Source organism: Harmonia axyridis, chromosome 3 (genome assembly GCF_914767665.1).
Source record: "Harmonia axyridis chromosome 3, icHarAxyr1.1, whole genome shotgun sequence".
NCBI classification, from domain to species: Eukaryota; Metazoa; Arthropoda; class Insecta; order Coleoptera; family Coccinellidae; genus Harmonia; species Harmonia axyridis.
Genome location: NC_059503.1, coordinates 39782146 through 39797280, shown reverse-complemented (window position 1 = coordinate 39797280; position 15135 = coordinate 39782146). Strand labels below are relative to the sequence as shown.

At 34.6% G+C, this 15135-nt stretch overlaps 2 protein-coding genes across 4 annotated transcripts in view; one reads left to right on the top strand and one right to left on the bottom strand.

The window, feature by feature from the left end:
• LOC123675022 (TBC1 domain family member 1) overlaps positions 1-9208 on the top strand; it is a 95816-nt gene extending 86608 nt beyond the window's left edge. For all 3 annotated transcript variants that reach the window (XM_045610249.1, XM_045610250.1, XM_045610251.1), the window contains 3 exons: positions 6148-6400; positions 7253-7422; positions 7483-9208. In XM_045610249.1, coding sequence (XP_045466205.1) covers positions 6148-6400; positions 7253-7422; positions 7483-8412 — 1353 coding nt within the window. In that variant the 3' untranslated portion in view covers positions 8413-9208. The remainder of the gene's footprint in view (positions 1-6147; positions 6401-7252; positions 7423-7482) is intronic.
• Positions 9209-9776: 568 nt separating this feature from the next.
• On the bottom strand, positions 9777-14829 carry LOC123675024 (testicular acid phosphatase homolog). Its single transcript, XM_045610253.1, has 5 exons — positions 14676-14829; positions 14527-14617; positions 13979-14173; positions 13209-13307; positions 9777-10872 (listed from the first exon to the last, which is right to left on the bottom strand). Exons 3-5 carry the CDS (start codon positions 14060-14062, stop codon positions 9874-9876), a joined length of 1182 nt encoding a protein of 393 aa, XP_045466209.1. The 5' UTR covers positions 14063-14173; positions 14527-14617; positions 14676-14829; the 3' UTR covers positions 9777-9873.
• Positions 14830-15135: the final 306 nt, after the last annotated feature.

The following is a 15135-nucleotide window of genomic DNA, read 5'->3' as shown; positions in this document are numbered from 1 at the left end:
TTAATGAGATAAGTTTTACCAGTTCCTCCAGGGGCGTCCAAAAAGAAAATTTTTCCGTCGTTTGTATTGATGTTTGCTATAGTTTTATTGTATATCAATTTTTGTTCATCTGTTAAGCAATCCTCATTTGTATTAACAAATCTTTGCAATGTAGGGACATCATAGTTTAGTTCATTAATATATACTCCTAATTCATTATTAAATCCTTCCGATCTAGTCGGCTTTGGTAATCCGTACCCTTCTATTGCGCATCCACCTAGAGCTAAGCATGCTGTTTCTATCTCCAAAAGGCACCTATTGAAGATTTCATCCATGAGAGAGTTTACATCGCAAGCTGCTTGCCTCTCAATCTGTCTTTTGAAATCTTCAGAAAGATTTTCTCTGAATTCATTCCATAGACTGACAGGATCTGCAACTTGACAAAACACTAACAAAATAGTAAAGAGTTCTCTCATCATGAACGGAGACTGACAAAGGGCTGCCTCTTGAAGTATTGTACGCCAATGTTGGTCATCTTCAAGTAATCCAAGGGCCTTGCAAGCAGATTTAAATGTTGGTTGTACAACACCGTTTATAGTCCTTAGTGATTCAAACGATGTTGGACCTCGAACTTCGTGTAAGAGCAATCGGAGGTGGTAGCACTCTGTATTATTCGGGTGTACGGTGTAAACCCTACCCAACGCGTGCTCTTTTTTAACACCTGGCCAACCATCTACATTTTCTCCTCGTTTTCTTCTTTCAAATTTATTATTGTTCCAAACATAATATGCCGGTACTTCACAGTATAATAAAGTTTTTGCAAAATCGTCGAATCTACATAGTTCAAAGAATGAGGTCAGTGTTGTTTTTGGTGGACTGGATACCCTATCAGCCAAATTAGATGGATTAAAATAAACTCTTTGACCGTTTTCTAAATGCACCGCCAGATGTATAACTGTAGGATATCGCTCATGAATAGGAAACCCAAGTATTCGCCAGACCGCTTCAGCACTACTTATATACCTTCCACTTTCATACATTTTCACCTCATCTTTCGAATCCTCCAGTGTAACAGTCGCTTGATCCGACCCCTTATTTACATATTTACAAATATATTTTATGGATTTTACGGAGTTACAGTACTCAACATTAATATGAGCATTAAATGTTCTCAAAAGAACCGCATTATATGGAACAACCCAGCGGTTGTCGAGCTCTACCCCGTTGATATGTACAGTAAAGCCACCATCCCCTGGAGATCGTCGCCTATATTGGGGATAGCCGTCATCACCGGTCTGTGTTTCTGAAAGTAAAGGTCTTGGAAACCGTTTAGAGCACACGCTATCTTTCATACACGGAGACTTGTTATTAAAGTTGCCACAGGGGCCATGTATCATGTTCGATCTGATTATTTGATAAAGTTTCGGATCAGCATCTGGATCCGGAATCTCTGCGCAAATAATATTGTCAATCATGTCAGCAGAAATGTGCTCAATTAGCCATAAAAGAATGTGTATGTGTGGGAGACCACGTTTTTGATATTCCACGGAATACATGTAACATCGAACTTCACCAAAGATTTTGCCCTTATTTATCAAATCCATCATTTTTTTTACTTTGAGGCGAAATATTCTTGCTATTAAATCATGGCGGTCGTAGGATTTTTGATTTGGGTGCAGTAGCTTTGTAATTTCTTCCCATTTAGGGTTGCAAGTAAAGGTGATAAATAAATCCGGGCGGCCATAGTGTCGGACGTATGTCATGGCGTCCTGGGTCCGCTCATGCATATATCTTGGCCCACCGGTGAATGAGGATGGCAGTACAACAATTTGACCTAACTGATTAGCTTCTACATCTTGTTGACCAATCGCATCTTTTAGGTGTATGTAGCTCTCAGCTCGGAGTTTTGCCTGATTGTACCTAATGAAATTAAGTCTCTCAGTCTCTATTTTGGCGTACTGGTCCACTATGTATTGGCTAAATAGAGCACCGAAGTAAAGCAGGTAGTTTTCTTCCCCCTCCCGTATCATTATGTGATATGAATAGAAACTGGCAGCTGAAACTGTCTTTTTCAGAGGTAGTTTAGTGTTGGGGTCCCGCTGTGATATACCAATCGAATAACCGTCTTCTCCGTGGCTGAACATTAACGGGTACTGTAAAGCATCGTATGACCGATGGAATTCACTTATGCGTTGTAGTTGACTACTGCGACTTTCTAATATAATATCCCGTTGCTCAAACTGTTGATCCAATAGCACTAATGCTACTTCATTGACAGCAGGGCTATTATAGCGTCCTCTGTGAGCACCTTGTGGATTTTTTTCCGCATGTATAACTACCTTGAACGTATCGCATGAAGCAGGCACCTTGTCAATAACACACTTTAGGTCTCTAATATAGGGATTGACTTCGTGTAACAATTTTTGAAGCTGCTTGACAATGTTTGGCTTCAAATGCGGATAGTTGGCTAGTCTTAAATTTGCTTCCCTTTCATCTTCTCCGACAAAATAAATCTGTAAAAACTGTGCTGCTTTTCCAGGTTCTGGTAATAAACTACCTGCTAAATGATACACCTGCCCTTGTACTTTAAATGTCGGCGTAAATCCATCACCTCCAACCTGTTTTCCACCAAAAGACGACATCTGAAAACAATTATTGTATTTACGGACATTAGCCATAAAATGCTTATGATCAGGATGGAGATCCATCAGTAAACTGTGAAGTGGTTCAGGAGGTTTACTGAGTGAATTGAGTTGAACTTTTCCGCTGCCGCAACAAAGTCCAGGGGTCTCGTCTTTCCACTTAAGCGCGTTACACCATTGACATTTCTGACTCATATTACCTATTGCTACTAATTTGTCACATTCGTAATCTATTTCGGGCTGATAAGACATTGCCGATTGACACTTAGTATTCCATGGGCGTGTTGTTACATTTGTATTATATCGAGTTTGAGCTGCTCGGTGTACTTCAGGGTGCTTCTCCTGATAAGCGGCAACAGATTTTCTGTGTACTTCAGGATGCTTCTCCTGATAAGTACCGGAAGACTTTCTGTGTACTTCAGGATGGTTCTCCTGATAAGTAGCAACATATTTTTTATGTACTTCAGGGTGCTTCTTCTGGTACGCGGCAACTGATTCTCTGTGTACTTCAGGGTGTTTCTCCTGATAAGTAGCAACAGATTCTCTGTGCACTTCAGGGTGCTTCTCCTGATAAACAACAACAGATTTTCGATGTACTTCAGGATTTTTACGCTGGTAATTAGCAGTAGCGTTTCTGTGTGGCACAGGATTATTTTGGACATATTTTTTCTGATTGCGATGAATTTGCATCTTTCTTGTTTTGTCTGTAAATCTAGCCCTACGTTTCTTAGTCTTCCTGACAGATGATGTACTCATTTCTAAAGACAGGTCAGCAGAAACTGCAGATTCTGATTCGGAAGAACAAATAGGAGGCACAACATCAAGTGCTTCACTATTTTTATTCTTTTTCGCCTTCGGTTCGTTTAGCCCTGGTTGATTGGACCTTAGTTCCACAACGTTCAATACCACCATGGGGTTAAATTCTTCATAAGGTAGGTAAACATCAAAATGCCCGTCGGATAGATTATTTTTGAAGCGAAGGCGTTTTATTGGGCGACCTTGAGTACCAACTTCAACATACAATTCACCGTTGCGATAAACTTGAAAAACGAAATTGTATATTCTCCCTGCCGCGATTAATTCACATAATCCACCATATGTGTTGCGTTTAATCATATCCGCAAAATATTGTTCTGCGGAACTGTAATTGTCACCGTTTATGTCGTGAGACATTATAGAAAATTCATCCCAATGTTCTACTACATAAACGACCACTTCTTGCCGTGTGGCAAAAGCATTTTCCTGAGTGCCGTACATCAGGAATGAAAGAGCTCTGAAAAGGCAAGCCCCATCTCCTTCCATTTCCACTGCTAATTGTGGCACTATCTCTCCGTTAATTCAATACAGAAAAATGCTCATTTCCTCTGAGGTTGGGTTCTCTGGTCTCTACCAGGGAAGTTCCTCTGTGGGGGTGTTCTGATCCTCCTGTCTTTCTTAGATCTATTCCTTACTACTTTGCTGTGGATGGCGCAAGACACACAGTAGTGCAACTTGGCATAAAGTTTGGGCAATGTGTATTGGTTATATACCGAAGCCTCGGTGATATCTCTGACGACATAATGTTTATATTTTCTACCTTCATTTTGAAAGATACTTTTAAAAGATACGAAAAGATGACAATTATTCCAACAAAATAAAAGAAACAATAACTAAATCAACCTATGTTGTTTATAAGAAACCACTAAGAATCAAATAAGAAATCGTAATAACCGAAATAAGAAAAAAAATAGTAATTTTTTAATTTATTTTACGAACAAAATAAAGAAATCCTACAACAGAAAACTAATAAAGATTTTAAGCATCCAAGAACGGCGAAATGCCTAAGAACAAAATTAAGAAATCGTAAAGACTTAAAACCTACAATTATTCTAAGAACAAAATTTAGAAACTACAACAGAAAATTATTAAAGTATCCAAGAACGGCGAAAAGCCTATAAGAACAAAAATAAAAAATCTTGAAGTCTTATAACCTGCAATTATTTTAAGAACAAAATTTAGAATCTACAATAGAAAATAAAAAAAGCATCCAAGAACGGCGAAAAGCCTATAAGAACAAAATTAAGAAATCGTAAAGACTTATAACCTACAATTATTAGAACAAAATTTAGAAACTACAACAGAAAATTATAAGATAATCCAAGACCGTGAAATGTCCGCCTGGAAAATTCAACAGTAATCTACAACAGAAAACTACCTACTAAAGATTTAAACCATCCAAGAATAGTAAAAAGTTCGCCCGCAAAATTCAATATTTGACACGACCATCAACGACGTCTGCCCTCACGCGTCTGCCGCGTTCCGGTTGCTCACTCGGGTATCTGCGCCCCCCTCCGCGCCTCGCTACCGCTATTCCCGTTCCCATGGGAATTTTGGAAAATCCAATCATGACTTAACTTTGCATTCACTAAGGTATATGCATGTCAAATTTCAATCATCTAACTTACGCGGTTTAGATTTTTTCATACAAAAGTTTTTTCCCGCTAATTCCCGTTCCCGTGGGAATTTCGGGAATTCCTTTCTTAGTGCACCCCTACGGTACCTAAGCTACGTCCCTTCCAAATTTCAAGTGCCTACGTTTAGCCGTTTGGGCTGTGCGTTGATATGTCAGTCAGTCAGTCAGTCAGTCAGTCAGTCAGTTTCTCCTTTTATATATATAGATTTAGATCACAATATAATCGAAATGCAACTCTAACATAAGCTATGACATATCTTATCATTTCATTATAAAAGTAATATGTATAATAACAAACTATAAACCTATTCTAAATATTATGTGATTTTCACTTATTTCTTCGGGAATAATTATTATTTATTTTTGATATTCCAACTAATGTATATAGCATTTTTTTTTATTTTGGAAAGTCCGTTCGTAAAAATTTCCGGCATTTATTCTCTGGTGTAATAATGCCCCGAATTTTCCTCATTTTCAGTTGGTCTCTCTTGAATATCGAATGGACCGAATTCTCTGTTACCAATTAAAGGAATTCTTTGTGTTTCACATAAAATTGCTACCTACCTTTATTATAAATGACAAGTTTTGCCTCAGATTTTTTGAGCAGCTTCGAAATTGACGTTATTTTATGTTTCCAAAACATATTCGAAAGTAAATATTTATTTACAAAAAAATCAAAATCCAGCATGTTTCAAATTTCAGTAACCGTCACTGACCAATTTTTCAGATATTTAATTTTTGATAAAACACAATACCTTATCTACTTACAATAAGCTGCATCATCAATCTCAGAATAAGTTTACCAACCACTTAGATTTAGATAGCTGTGACCATTTCAAACGTTCGTCAAACTTTCCAAAAGGTATGCCTGGACACTTGAAAGTTTTTTCAAGTTCCCAAATTTTTTCAAGTCGCTTCAATGAATTACATTCTTCCAGTTTTCACAAAATATGAAATATCATTTTCGGTTATTTTTAACTCAGAGTCTAAATTTCAAGTGATTAGGTGTCTCCTCATAAAAAATATTGTGTTTACTAATGAATAGAATTCAAATATTCAATTCCTTCTTTTCAGATGGAGGAAGCTCAAGCATTCTTCCTGCTGAGACATTTGATGTTTGGAAGAGAATTGCGGAAGCAATACCTTCCAGACATGACTGGACTCCAGATAAGGCTTTTTCAGCTGTCTAGACTTCTACATGATAAGTTACCAGACTTGTACGATCATTTCAATAATTATGACATATCACCAACATTATATGCAGCTCCTTGGATACTCACTATATTTGCATCTCAATTTCCACTGGGATTCGTAACCAGGGTGTTTGGTAGGTATTGAAATCAAAGCAATTCATTATTTAATTAGTGATTCTGTGGTTCAAGCAATACGTCGATTTATCATTTAAATCTAAGGAAATCTTGAAATTATGATTTTAATCAAAAAAAGGTTCGAATAGGTAATCTGATGAATCAAATGTTGTCTATTTCAAGAGAAGCAATGATCGAACAATCAAATAAATTTTTAAAAACGGAAAGTTTCATTGCCACCATTTAACTGAAATTTATATGTTTTTTTTTCTTATGATAATGATGATAATAACTATTTAACTTTGTGTCACTAATATCTACCACAAGTTTCCGTGACAAAGTACTAGCTCTTATATTTCCGAGGTTGAATTTTAAACATTTTAGCAATTCGGAACATATGACATGAAGTTGAGAGATATTTTGTGTCAAAAAATTTGCAGCGTTTTTTTAGTTGGTTAATCTTCAATTGTAAAACCAGGAATCAAGTTTAGTTTCCAAGATTAATAATGGGTTTCGAATGGATGCATTTCATTTGAGTTGTTTTCGATGTTCCAATTTTCTACCTATCTTTATGAAATGTTTAGAATATGAAAATCAAATAAAAAACATGATCCGTTAACTCCGCGTATTTTGAAAACTGACTGCAGGACATAAATTTACTATAAGAAGTCCCTTACTATTTTGCATTATCACTTAGGTATAGCTAGAAATGTTCATCTTTGAATAATGAATGTGAATATATAACCATAATTTGTGAGTATTTTCGAAAATTCAACCTTTAATATAACTAATGGAATTGGAATTTGCTTTGATAATGAATAATATTTGACATTATCTTCGGATCACTACAGTGTTACTATCTTTTTTTGTAGATCTTCTGTTCATGGAAGGTTTGGACGTAGTTTTCAACGTTGCTTTGGCTCTTCTTTCTATCCACAAAGAGAATTTAATAAAATGTGCTAGTTTCGAAGAAATCATGGATTATCTGAAAATTACACTAACTCAAGTAGATAATACAACGTTGGAGAAAATAATGAAAATGGTAAAAATATCCTGATTTTTCTCAGTAGTTCCGTAATCCGCATAAAATTTTATTTTTCAGGTATACGTCACGGATATCAGCAAGCAACTTTTCGAATATAAAGTTGAATATCACGTTATTCAAGAGGAGATGATGGCCGTGCAACCTCAAGTAGATCAAGCTCATAAGTTAGACCTGGAAAACAAACGGCTCAAAGAACAAAATAAGAAACTCCAAGCACAGTTGGATCAAATAATGGCCAACTATCAAGGACTAGAAACAATGAGGAAAGTACAACAGTCTGAATTGAATAGACAGGATGCAGAAAAAAGAGGTCTCGAAGTGACTATATCGACCTTAGGGCACTTTATAAACGACTTAATAGAAGAGAAAAAGGTCACAGAAATACCAGGAGATGTACGCCGTATAGTATCGGAGATAATTTTCGTAGAGAAAAGAAAACACGGAAATCTACTGCAAAGATCAAGGAACAACATGCCACCCAATAAGCCTTTGATCAAGTCTCAAAGTACCGGAAGATTACAACTAAACACCAATACTTATCATGAGGAAATACGGTTTAATAGTTTGAACTCACAAACTAGGGATGACTTGCAGAGGAATGTGCAGAGGACGTCAAATTTCTTTTCAAACCAACACAACAATATATTGAAACAAAAACTATATCATAATGTTTCTCCGAATTTGAGCAATATAGATATAACTATTCAAGAAACGGACAATGAGGAAAATGAGAAAAATAACAATATTAATGATATTAACACAAGAATTATTAGTAACACGCCAAGTAGCCCCAACAATAATACACCAGCATTGATAATACCAACTCAAACTCTAGAAGAAACTACAGATACCAAGAGCTTAGATAACCACCCACTCAGTAATTGTGATGTCGCTTTCACATTCAATGGAACAAGGGAATTGAAACATATTAAAAACAATAGATCCCTCTCAAGGAATTCTAGTCCTAACCTCATTAACCCTCAGTGAAGTAGTGATATGGATACATTGGTGATATGATGACATGGGGCTTCAAAAAAATTTTTTTTTTATTTTTCGGGCTTAGTTAACTGATATTCAAATTATATTTGCTTCGTGATTAGTTCCAGTCTAATTGAGTACAGTTAGCATAGTTCAATAGAAGACTGTTTTGTATTTGAGTTTGTGAGTAACTCAATAAATCACCTTAGTAAAATAAAGAAAAATAAACGCATATGTGATATTGCAATATAAAAACTATATTATATGTAATAAACACGAGTCAAATTTGAACAAATAAATAGGCAGGGCTATCTCTTGATAGAAATTTTTGAATTATCAAAAAAACTATAGAATATTGAAAGCTTAATTTGCTTCACTCACTGCCTGCACAAAAATTGGAAAGTACCATCAAATGCTTGAGTCTTGAAAGCTCAAGAGCGATCCTGAATATTCTTAAATAAATGATCATTGCTCATGGGCTCAGCATAATCAATTCTAAGATAGTCTTTCCGACATTGACACTATAGTCGATGAAATTGAAATTATTGAACGCCCATATTTTGATAAAGATATAATATAAAAAGTCTCTAAAGAATTTAAATGATTTTGTGTACCTATTATGGAAGACCTGAATATTGAGAACGAGAATATCAGATTGTTTGTAAATATTTTAGTTATGATAGTTAATATATGTTTAGTTATTTTCAATTCTGGGTATATTATATCCATATAGAGCTGAATAGTTCCATTTTCGTGTGATAATATTTTGTTATATACATTCAATAAATCAAATAAGAAATTTTAATGTGTTTTGCGAATCAATCATTTTTCATGACGTATTGTATCGGATGTCTCAAATTCTTTGTCTAGTGAGGGGATCTCATAATCCCTTTATGCTGGAAAAAAAAATGAATGGCACATTTTCGGGCTCGATTTTTGAAAGAATCATTTAGGTGAAAATCGCAACCTCATAAATTCAATTGTTTTCTTGTGAAAAAGTAATGAAAAGTTCTCAAAACTTCATTCATATTGGTGCTATTAACATGAGACAAAAAGATCCTATAGACACAGGACAGACTACAAAATGAATAAAGAATTGGATTGTCTTAACACCTCGACAAACAATTTATTTTGTCATCCGCTTTCAACTAGATACACAATGTACCGAAACCTTGTCTCGAAACCAAACAATGTTGGCTTATTTTTTATGGTACCTGAATTCGCTCTTATAAGATACAAACATGTAAGATGAAAAAACCCAATATTTCATCTAGTAAAACAATAAATCAGCAATTTACAATTAATACAAATCTTGTGGCACTGTCTTTTACCTCTGAATGAAGAATCAGTTGAAATAAAGAAATAAAACCATCAATTCTTCGATCGATATATTTATAATTAGCCAATTAAAGAGTACATATCTAATTTATAGGTAGCCAAGAATAAATACCTAAAAGATCTATGCCCAACTCAAATATCAAGTTTGACTTTAGAATAAACGTCGTTTGCAGAAGGTGAAGGACTGGTACGGTTGCAAAGCTTATTCCATTCTCTAAATCCGACAGCAAATTGATTGATCGTGGTATTAAATTGTTCATACGGACATTTAGCTGTCTTACATCCACCTATTTTCAGTGCTTGAATAGGAGTGTGGAGCTCAGGGGACTTTCTGTAGATTAGTTTAACATAGTTCATTCCTTCTGATGTTTGCCATAGTTCAAAAATGAGACTAGCACTAAAGGGTACAATACCAACTGGGGGCACTTTTAGGGCGTGTAGACTATCATAAATCAAACTATTATTAGCAACGAACAACTTGAATTTTCTTATGTTTCCAAGTTCAGCACCAACAACCGGACTGTTATCGAGGATATCTTGGAATTGCCTCTGGATGTGGGAGAATAAAGGCCCGATAGAAAGTCTTGCCAATTTAGGATTCTTTGTTCTTAATACAGAATCTTCTAGTACTATTTTTCCGAGTAGGTCTGGGAACACTGCTTCAGTCCATTGAGGGAGAGTCAGATTATGGTTTTGCTCCACTTGCAGAATTTGGAACAGAGCTTGGATCTGACCGATATTTTGGAATTTCATTCCAGTCTCAGCAGTTAAATATTCCAGAAGATTTTTCTCTGCCTTATTGTGGGTCCTGAAAAATCTACCTTGCACTACTTTCAAAACTTCTTCTTCGAACTTCGGGCAGTATACACCTCGACCCACTGAATTATCCAAGTAAAGAGGAGCGTTGTGAACTGGGGTGGGCCTCCAAAGTAGTTTTTCATTCCAAATTTCATCACCCACTGGTGGAAGGAAGCCAGCCATTATACATTCTGCAGACATGAGAGATTCATCTCGATCCTCCGAATAGACATATATTTGCGAAGCATTGTAGTGAAGACTTAGGAAAGGGTTCTTGAGGATGTAACGTTTGAGAAACCATTGACCAACTCCGAACGATTGCTGTTCTCCAAGCTGTAATTGAATTTTGAAATTACTATAATAGATGAAGATCATTTTGAAACAAAATTTGCTATGGGCGATAAAGTTGATGAATCACAGAAAAATATCAATGATATGGCGATGAAAATATGAATTTGTTCGAACTCAAATTGGACATAGAAACTGTGGACAAAATAACCAAGACGTATAACGGTTTCGAAGCTTTGGCTTTCCACCAAGTAACTAATGAAAAATTTGAAAAAGTAACGTAAATCATGCGCTCAAAATTACCATGAAAATTGAGGAAATAGCTATTCTAAGTAGACCAGTAATAAGTGATGGGATTGATGATAAGGTTAAACTGTAAAAGGTTAAGTTGGAGAAGGGGTTGAAGTTTGAGTCATATTCGTAGATATTTCTGTGGTTAGTAACCTTTAGTTTCAAAATATCATCTTTATCGAAACGTTCTATTACGATTCTGTGGATTAGAGTATGGCAACTATAAGGGAAACTATAACTTTGATAATAAAAACGAAAAAAAAACTAGTTAGTTGGTACTATAATTATTTAATAACGATCGTGGCTGACAGTTTCTGGAAATATATTTTTTCGGCAACCGTCCGGGAAGTGGTCACTTCCTGGACGCTTTTTCTCTGAGAAAGTAGCATTTCCCGGCCTAGTCCGGAAAGTACGTACTTCCCGGACTAGGCCGGAAAAGCATCATAGAATCCATAGCAACCGAGATAACGGCTGACAGTTCATATGAAATTAGTTGTCAAAAATTTGCATGTTTTTTATCGCAACCGCAATAAAATATGGAAAGCAGCAGCGATAGTGTTATTTTACATGGTTGCCGAAAAAATATTGTACGCAACACGCCCGAAAATGGTTTTTTTGGACTCACAGACTTCCAGGACTCGCTTACGCTCGTCCTGGAATTTTGTCTATTCGTCCAAAAAAACCCTATTTTCCGGACTTGTTACGTAAATAACTATTTTGACGTTATATTTTCAATCGGAGCCTTTTAATTTACTTATTACCTAGGTTTTTCCCAATACTCCTTTTTTCGAGAGAGATTTCAATAACAAGACACTCAAGATGTCTCCGGATAGATATTACAGGTTAACTATTGCTACATTTGTTTTGTTGTTTGGAAAAGGGATAAAATCAGGGTCGTGCAACCATAAAAAACTTTTTTATCATGGGGAAAAATACTGTACAAGCAAAGCAATGACTTGATAAGTGTTATTCAGACTCTGCTCCATTTTTATAATGGTTAAAAGGTAGGATGCTGATTTCAAATTTGACTTTAACGAAGAAGTTATTGCCGAGGTTGAAGCCTAATTTGGAAGCAAAGACGAATCTTCCTACAAAAAAGGTATTGGACAGTAAGGGGAACTTTGGAGTTGATGTATTACTCTTAGTTGACTTAGGTATGTATGCTGATGTCCAATAATATCGAATGAAATAAAAATTTTCAAGAAAAAACTGTGTTTTTACTCAGTGAAGTGTTATTTATATTCATCGTTAAACTTTCAGTGAACATAAATTAATGTAAGAAATTTGAAAATGTATTGGTAGATCCAAGTTAATATATCCAATAAGAATTTAGTTTATTTTCCATGTACACTGCACATGGAGTAATCTACAGTTCCTTGACTATCGAAATAATTTTCATTTCATTCAGATTCTTGAAGCTTGTGAGAGATTAGACGGATATGAAAAACGAAAAAGTATCTTACCGCTAAGCTTAACTAGGGTCTTTTGAGTGCAGATGCAACGCCAGCTCTCAAGAAAAGGGGTGCAAGGGGAGGTCGGGTTTTTAAAGGGGGCTAAGATTTCGAGGTCTATCTAGTTTACGTTGAATACATGTTGTATTTTTTGCTTATACGACAGCAATTATTTAAGGGGCCAGGGCCCTCTTGACCCCCTCTAGCGAAGCCACTGACTTTGTGTGAACAACAAGAGACTTTTTCCTTCTTTGGAATCACATACCTCTCTTTTACTACATACTATAGTAATGTCGTAAAATGAATCACAATCACAAACAACGAATTCACAACTGCATTGAGCTTTTTTGTGTGTTCAGTTGCAAAATTTGGAGGCTGATAACTAAATCCGAATTGAAGGAATTATTTTCCTTAATTGGCTCTGTCTGATGAGTGATTTACTAAGACATTAATTAAATTGGAGGTAAATTTAAGCAGAAAATGAAACGCTGAAACCCTAAAACTGATAACTGAACTTTGAAAATCAATCATTCACTTCAACTACATTCTACTTCTACTTTCAGTTTGTTATTTTGAGATAGATTGTGATCCCTAAGAATTAAATACCATCGTCGCTTATTCTGACAATTGAAATCTTACATTACTAAGTTGTCCCAAAGGTTTCTGCCATATATCCGGATCTTGGTAGGGGTCCCTAGGATAGAACTCTGAAGGTATTGTATCTCCATGATTTACTATCTGTAATTAAAAATAAAATCTCTAAATTTCATTTATAAATTTCCAAAAATTTATGCACTTGGAATTTTTTTTTATTTTATAGAAATGAGTATCAATGATGTTATAAATTATTATATATAAATTCACACATCGCCAAAACTGAGTCAAGAAGTGTATTTATTACAAAGTACATTCAATTAGGTTATGTAATCAATGTAACAGCTTTAAATGAACAATAAAAAATAAAAATGAAAAATACGAATAATAACAATAACTAAATGATTACCACGAATTGAAATAGGTACTATAGCGAAATCAAAAATCCATCAATATTTGGTGATATAAATTATAGAAGTTGAACGAGTATACTTTGATGAAGGCAATTTAATATATGTAATTATCAAGATTATAGTTTTTGTTCTGTAGTTAGAAATCGAATCCAAAATTTTCTTTTTGATCTTTGAAAATATATTTCATCCTCATTCAAACTATTAATAACAAAAAAGAATATCAACTGGACATTGATATATACTACGGGAAATTGATAATTCGGGGATGATACAATAAATGAGATAGATCTTATAGAGCTTGACTACCACAACCGATATCCCCGAATAATGAAGAATATTAATTTATAAAAGAAATTTATGAACATCATCGATGTTTGTTAGAAAAATAACCATAAAACTTACAGCAGTGACAGCCCTCAACTGATCAGCATTTATCGAATCCAAATATATTAATGTTATAGCCAATATCAACACAAAATATTTCATATTGACTCAAAAATACTACATCTAGTTTTAAAACAGATTCAGGACTGATTACAATGGCCAACGTAGTTTTGGAACAGTAAATAATTTTTCCCTAAAGCTGGAGGTTGATATCTGAAAAGGAAATTTTTTTACGAATTGACTATTTTCGAAACCACAGGAATAATGTCTGTCTTCCCTGCAGTTTAGGGAAAATAAGTGAGCGTCGGGACCGATAAAATTCCTTGTACAAGATTCGAAATATAATATCGACGGAGTATATATATATATATATATATATATATATATAGGGTATATAATCTACCAACATGGGATCATTTTTATTTTCATTTATAGAAATGATAACGTTTTATTTGAAGCACATAAAAAAGTAGGATACATATCAAGAGAGACAAGAAAACATAATTTAACCATTTAACTTAATTACAATTATAAATCATTCAATACTTCGAAAAGTCAATACTCACATCACAATTTATGTTTCTAAAAATCAATACGTTTCACAGTGAAAACAATTTCAATTGATTTTGATTGATTTATATGGTTCCCTCAAGAACTCTGTAAAGCATCCAAATAAATCATTCAGTTATGTTCTGAACAAATAGTTTTATATTACATAGTAATGTGCACATTGCTCGATACCTTATTCCATTGAAATAATCCTCTTCAAAATTAGAGGGAATTAATGCAAATAATGATTAGATGTGTCTTAAAGAAACATATGAGTTTAGTAGTTATATTTCGAACATTTTTTCTGTTCATTGCAGATTTATCTGATTACACATTGGGATCGGTAAATCTAAATGAAAGCATCTGGACCACCATTGAAATTTGTATGCAGTGAAGTGAATTCAATCATCCTAAATATTTTGAATTTCATTAATTTTTTTTCAGAAATTGCATTTTAGTATTATTTTTAGGAGCGGATTTGGACTTCTGAACAATGTGATGTATCAAACATAAAGCATTTTTTTTTGTTGAAAATAAAAAGGAAAATTGTTGTCAATTGACGAAAAAGGCGTGCAAAATTAACGAGCAATATTCTGATTTCTATTTATACTGAAGAAACAAAAAAT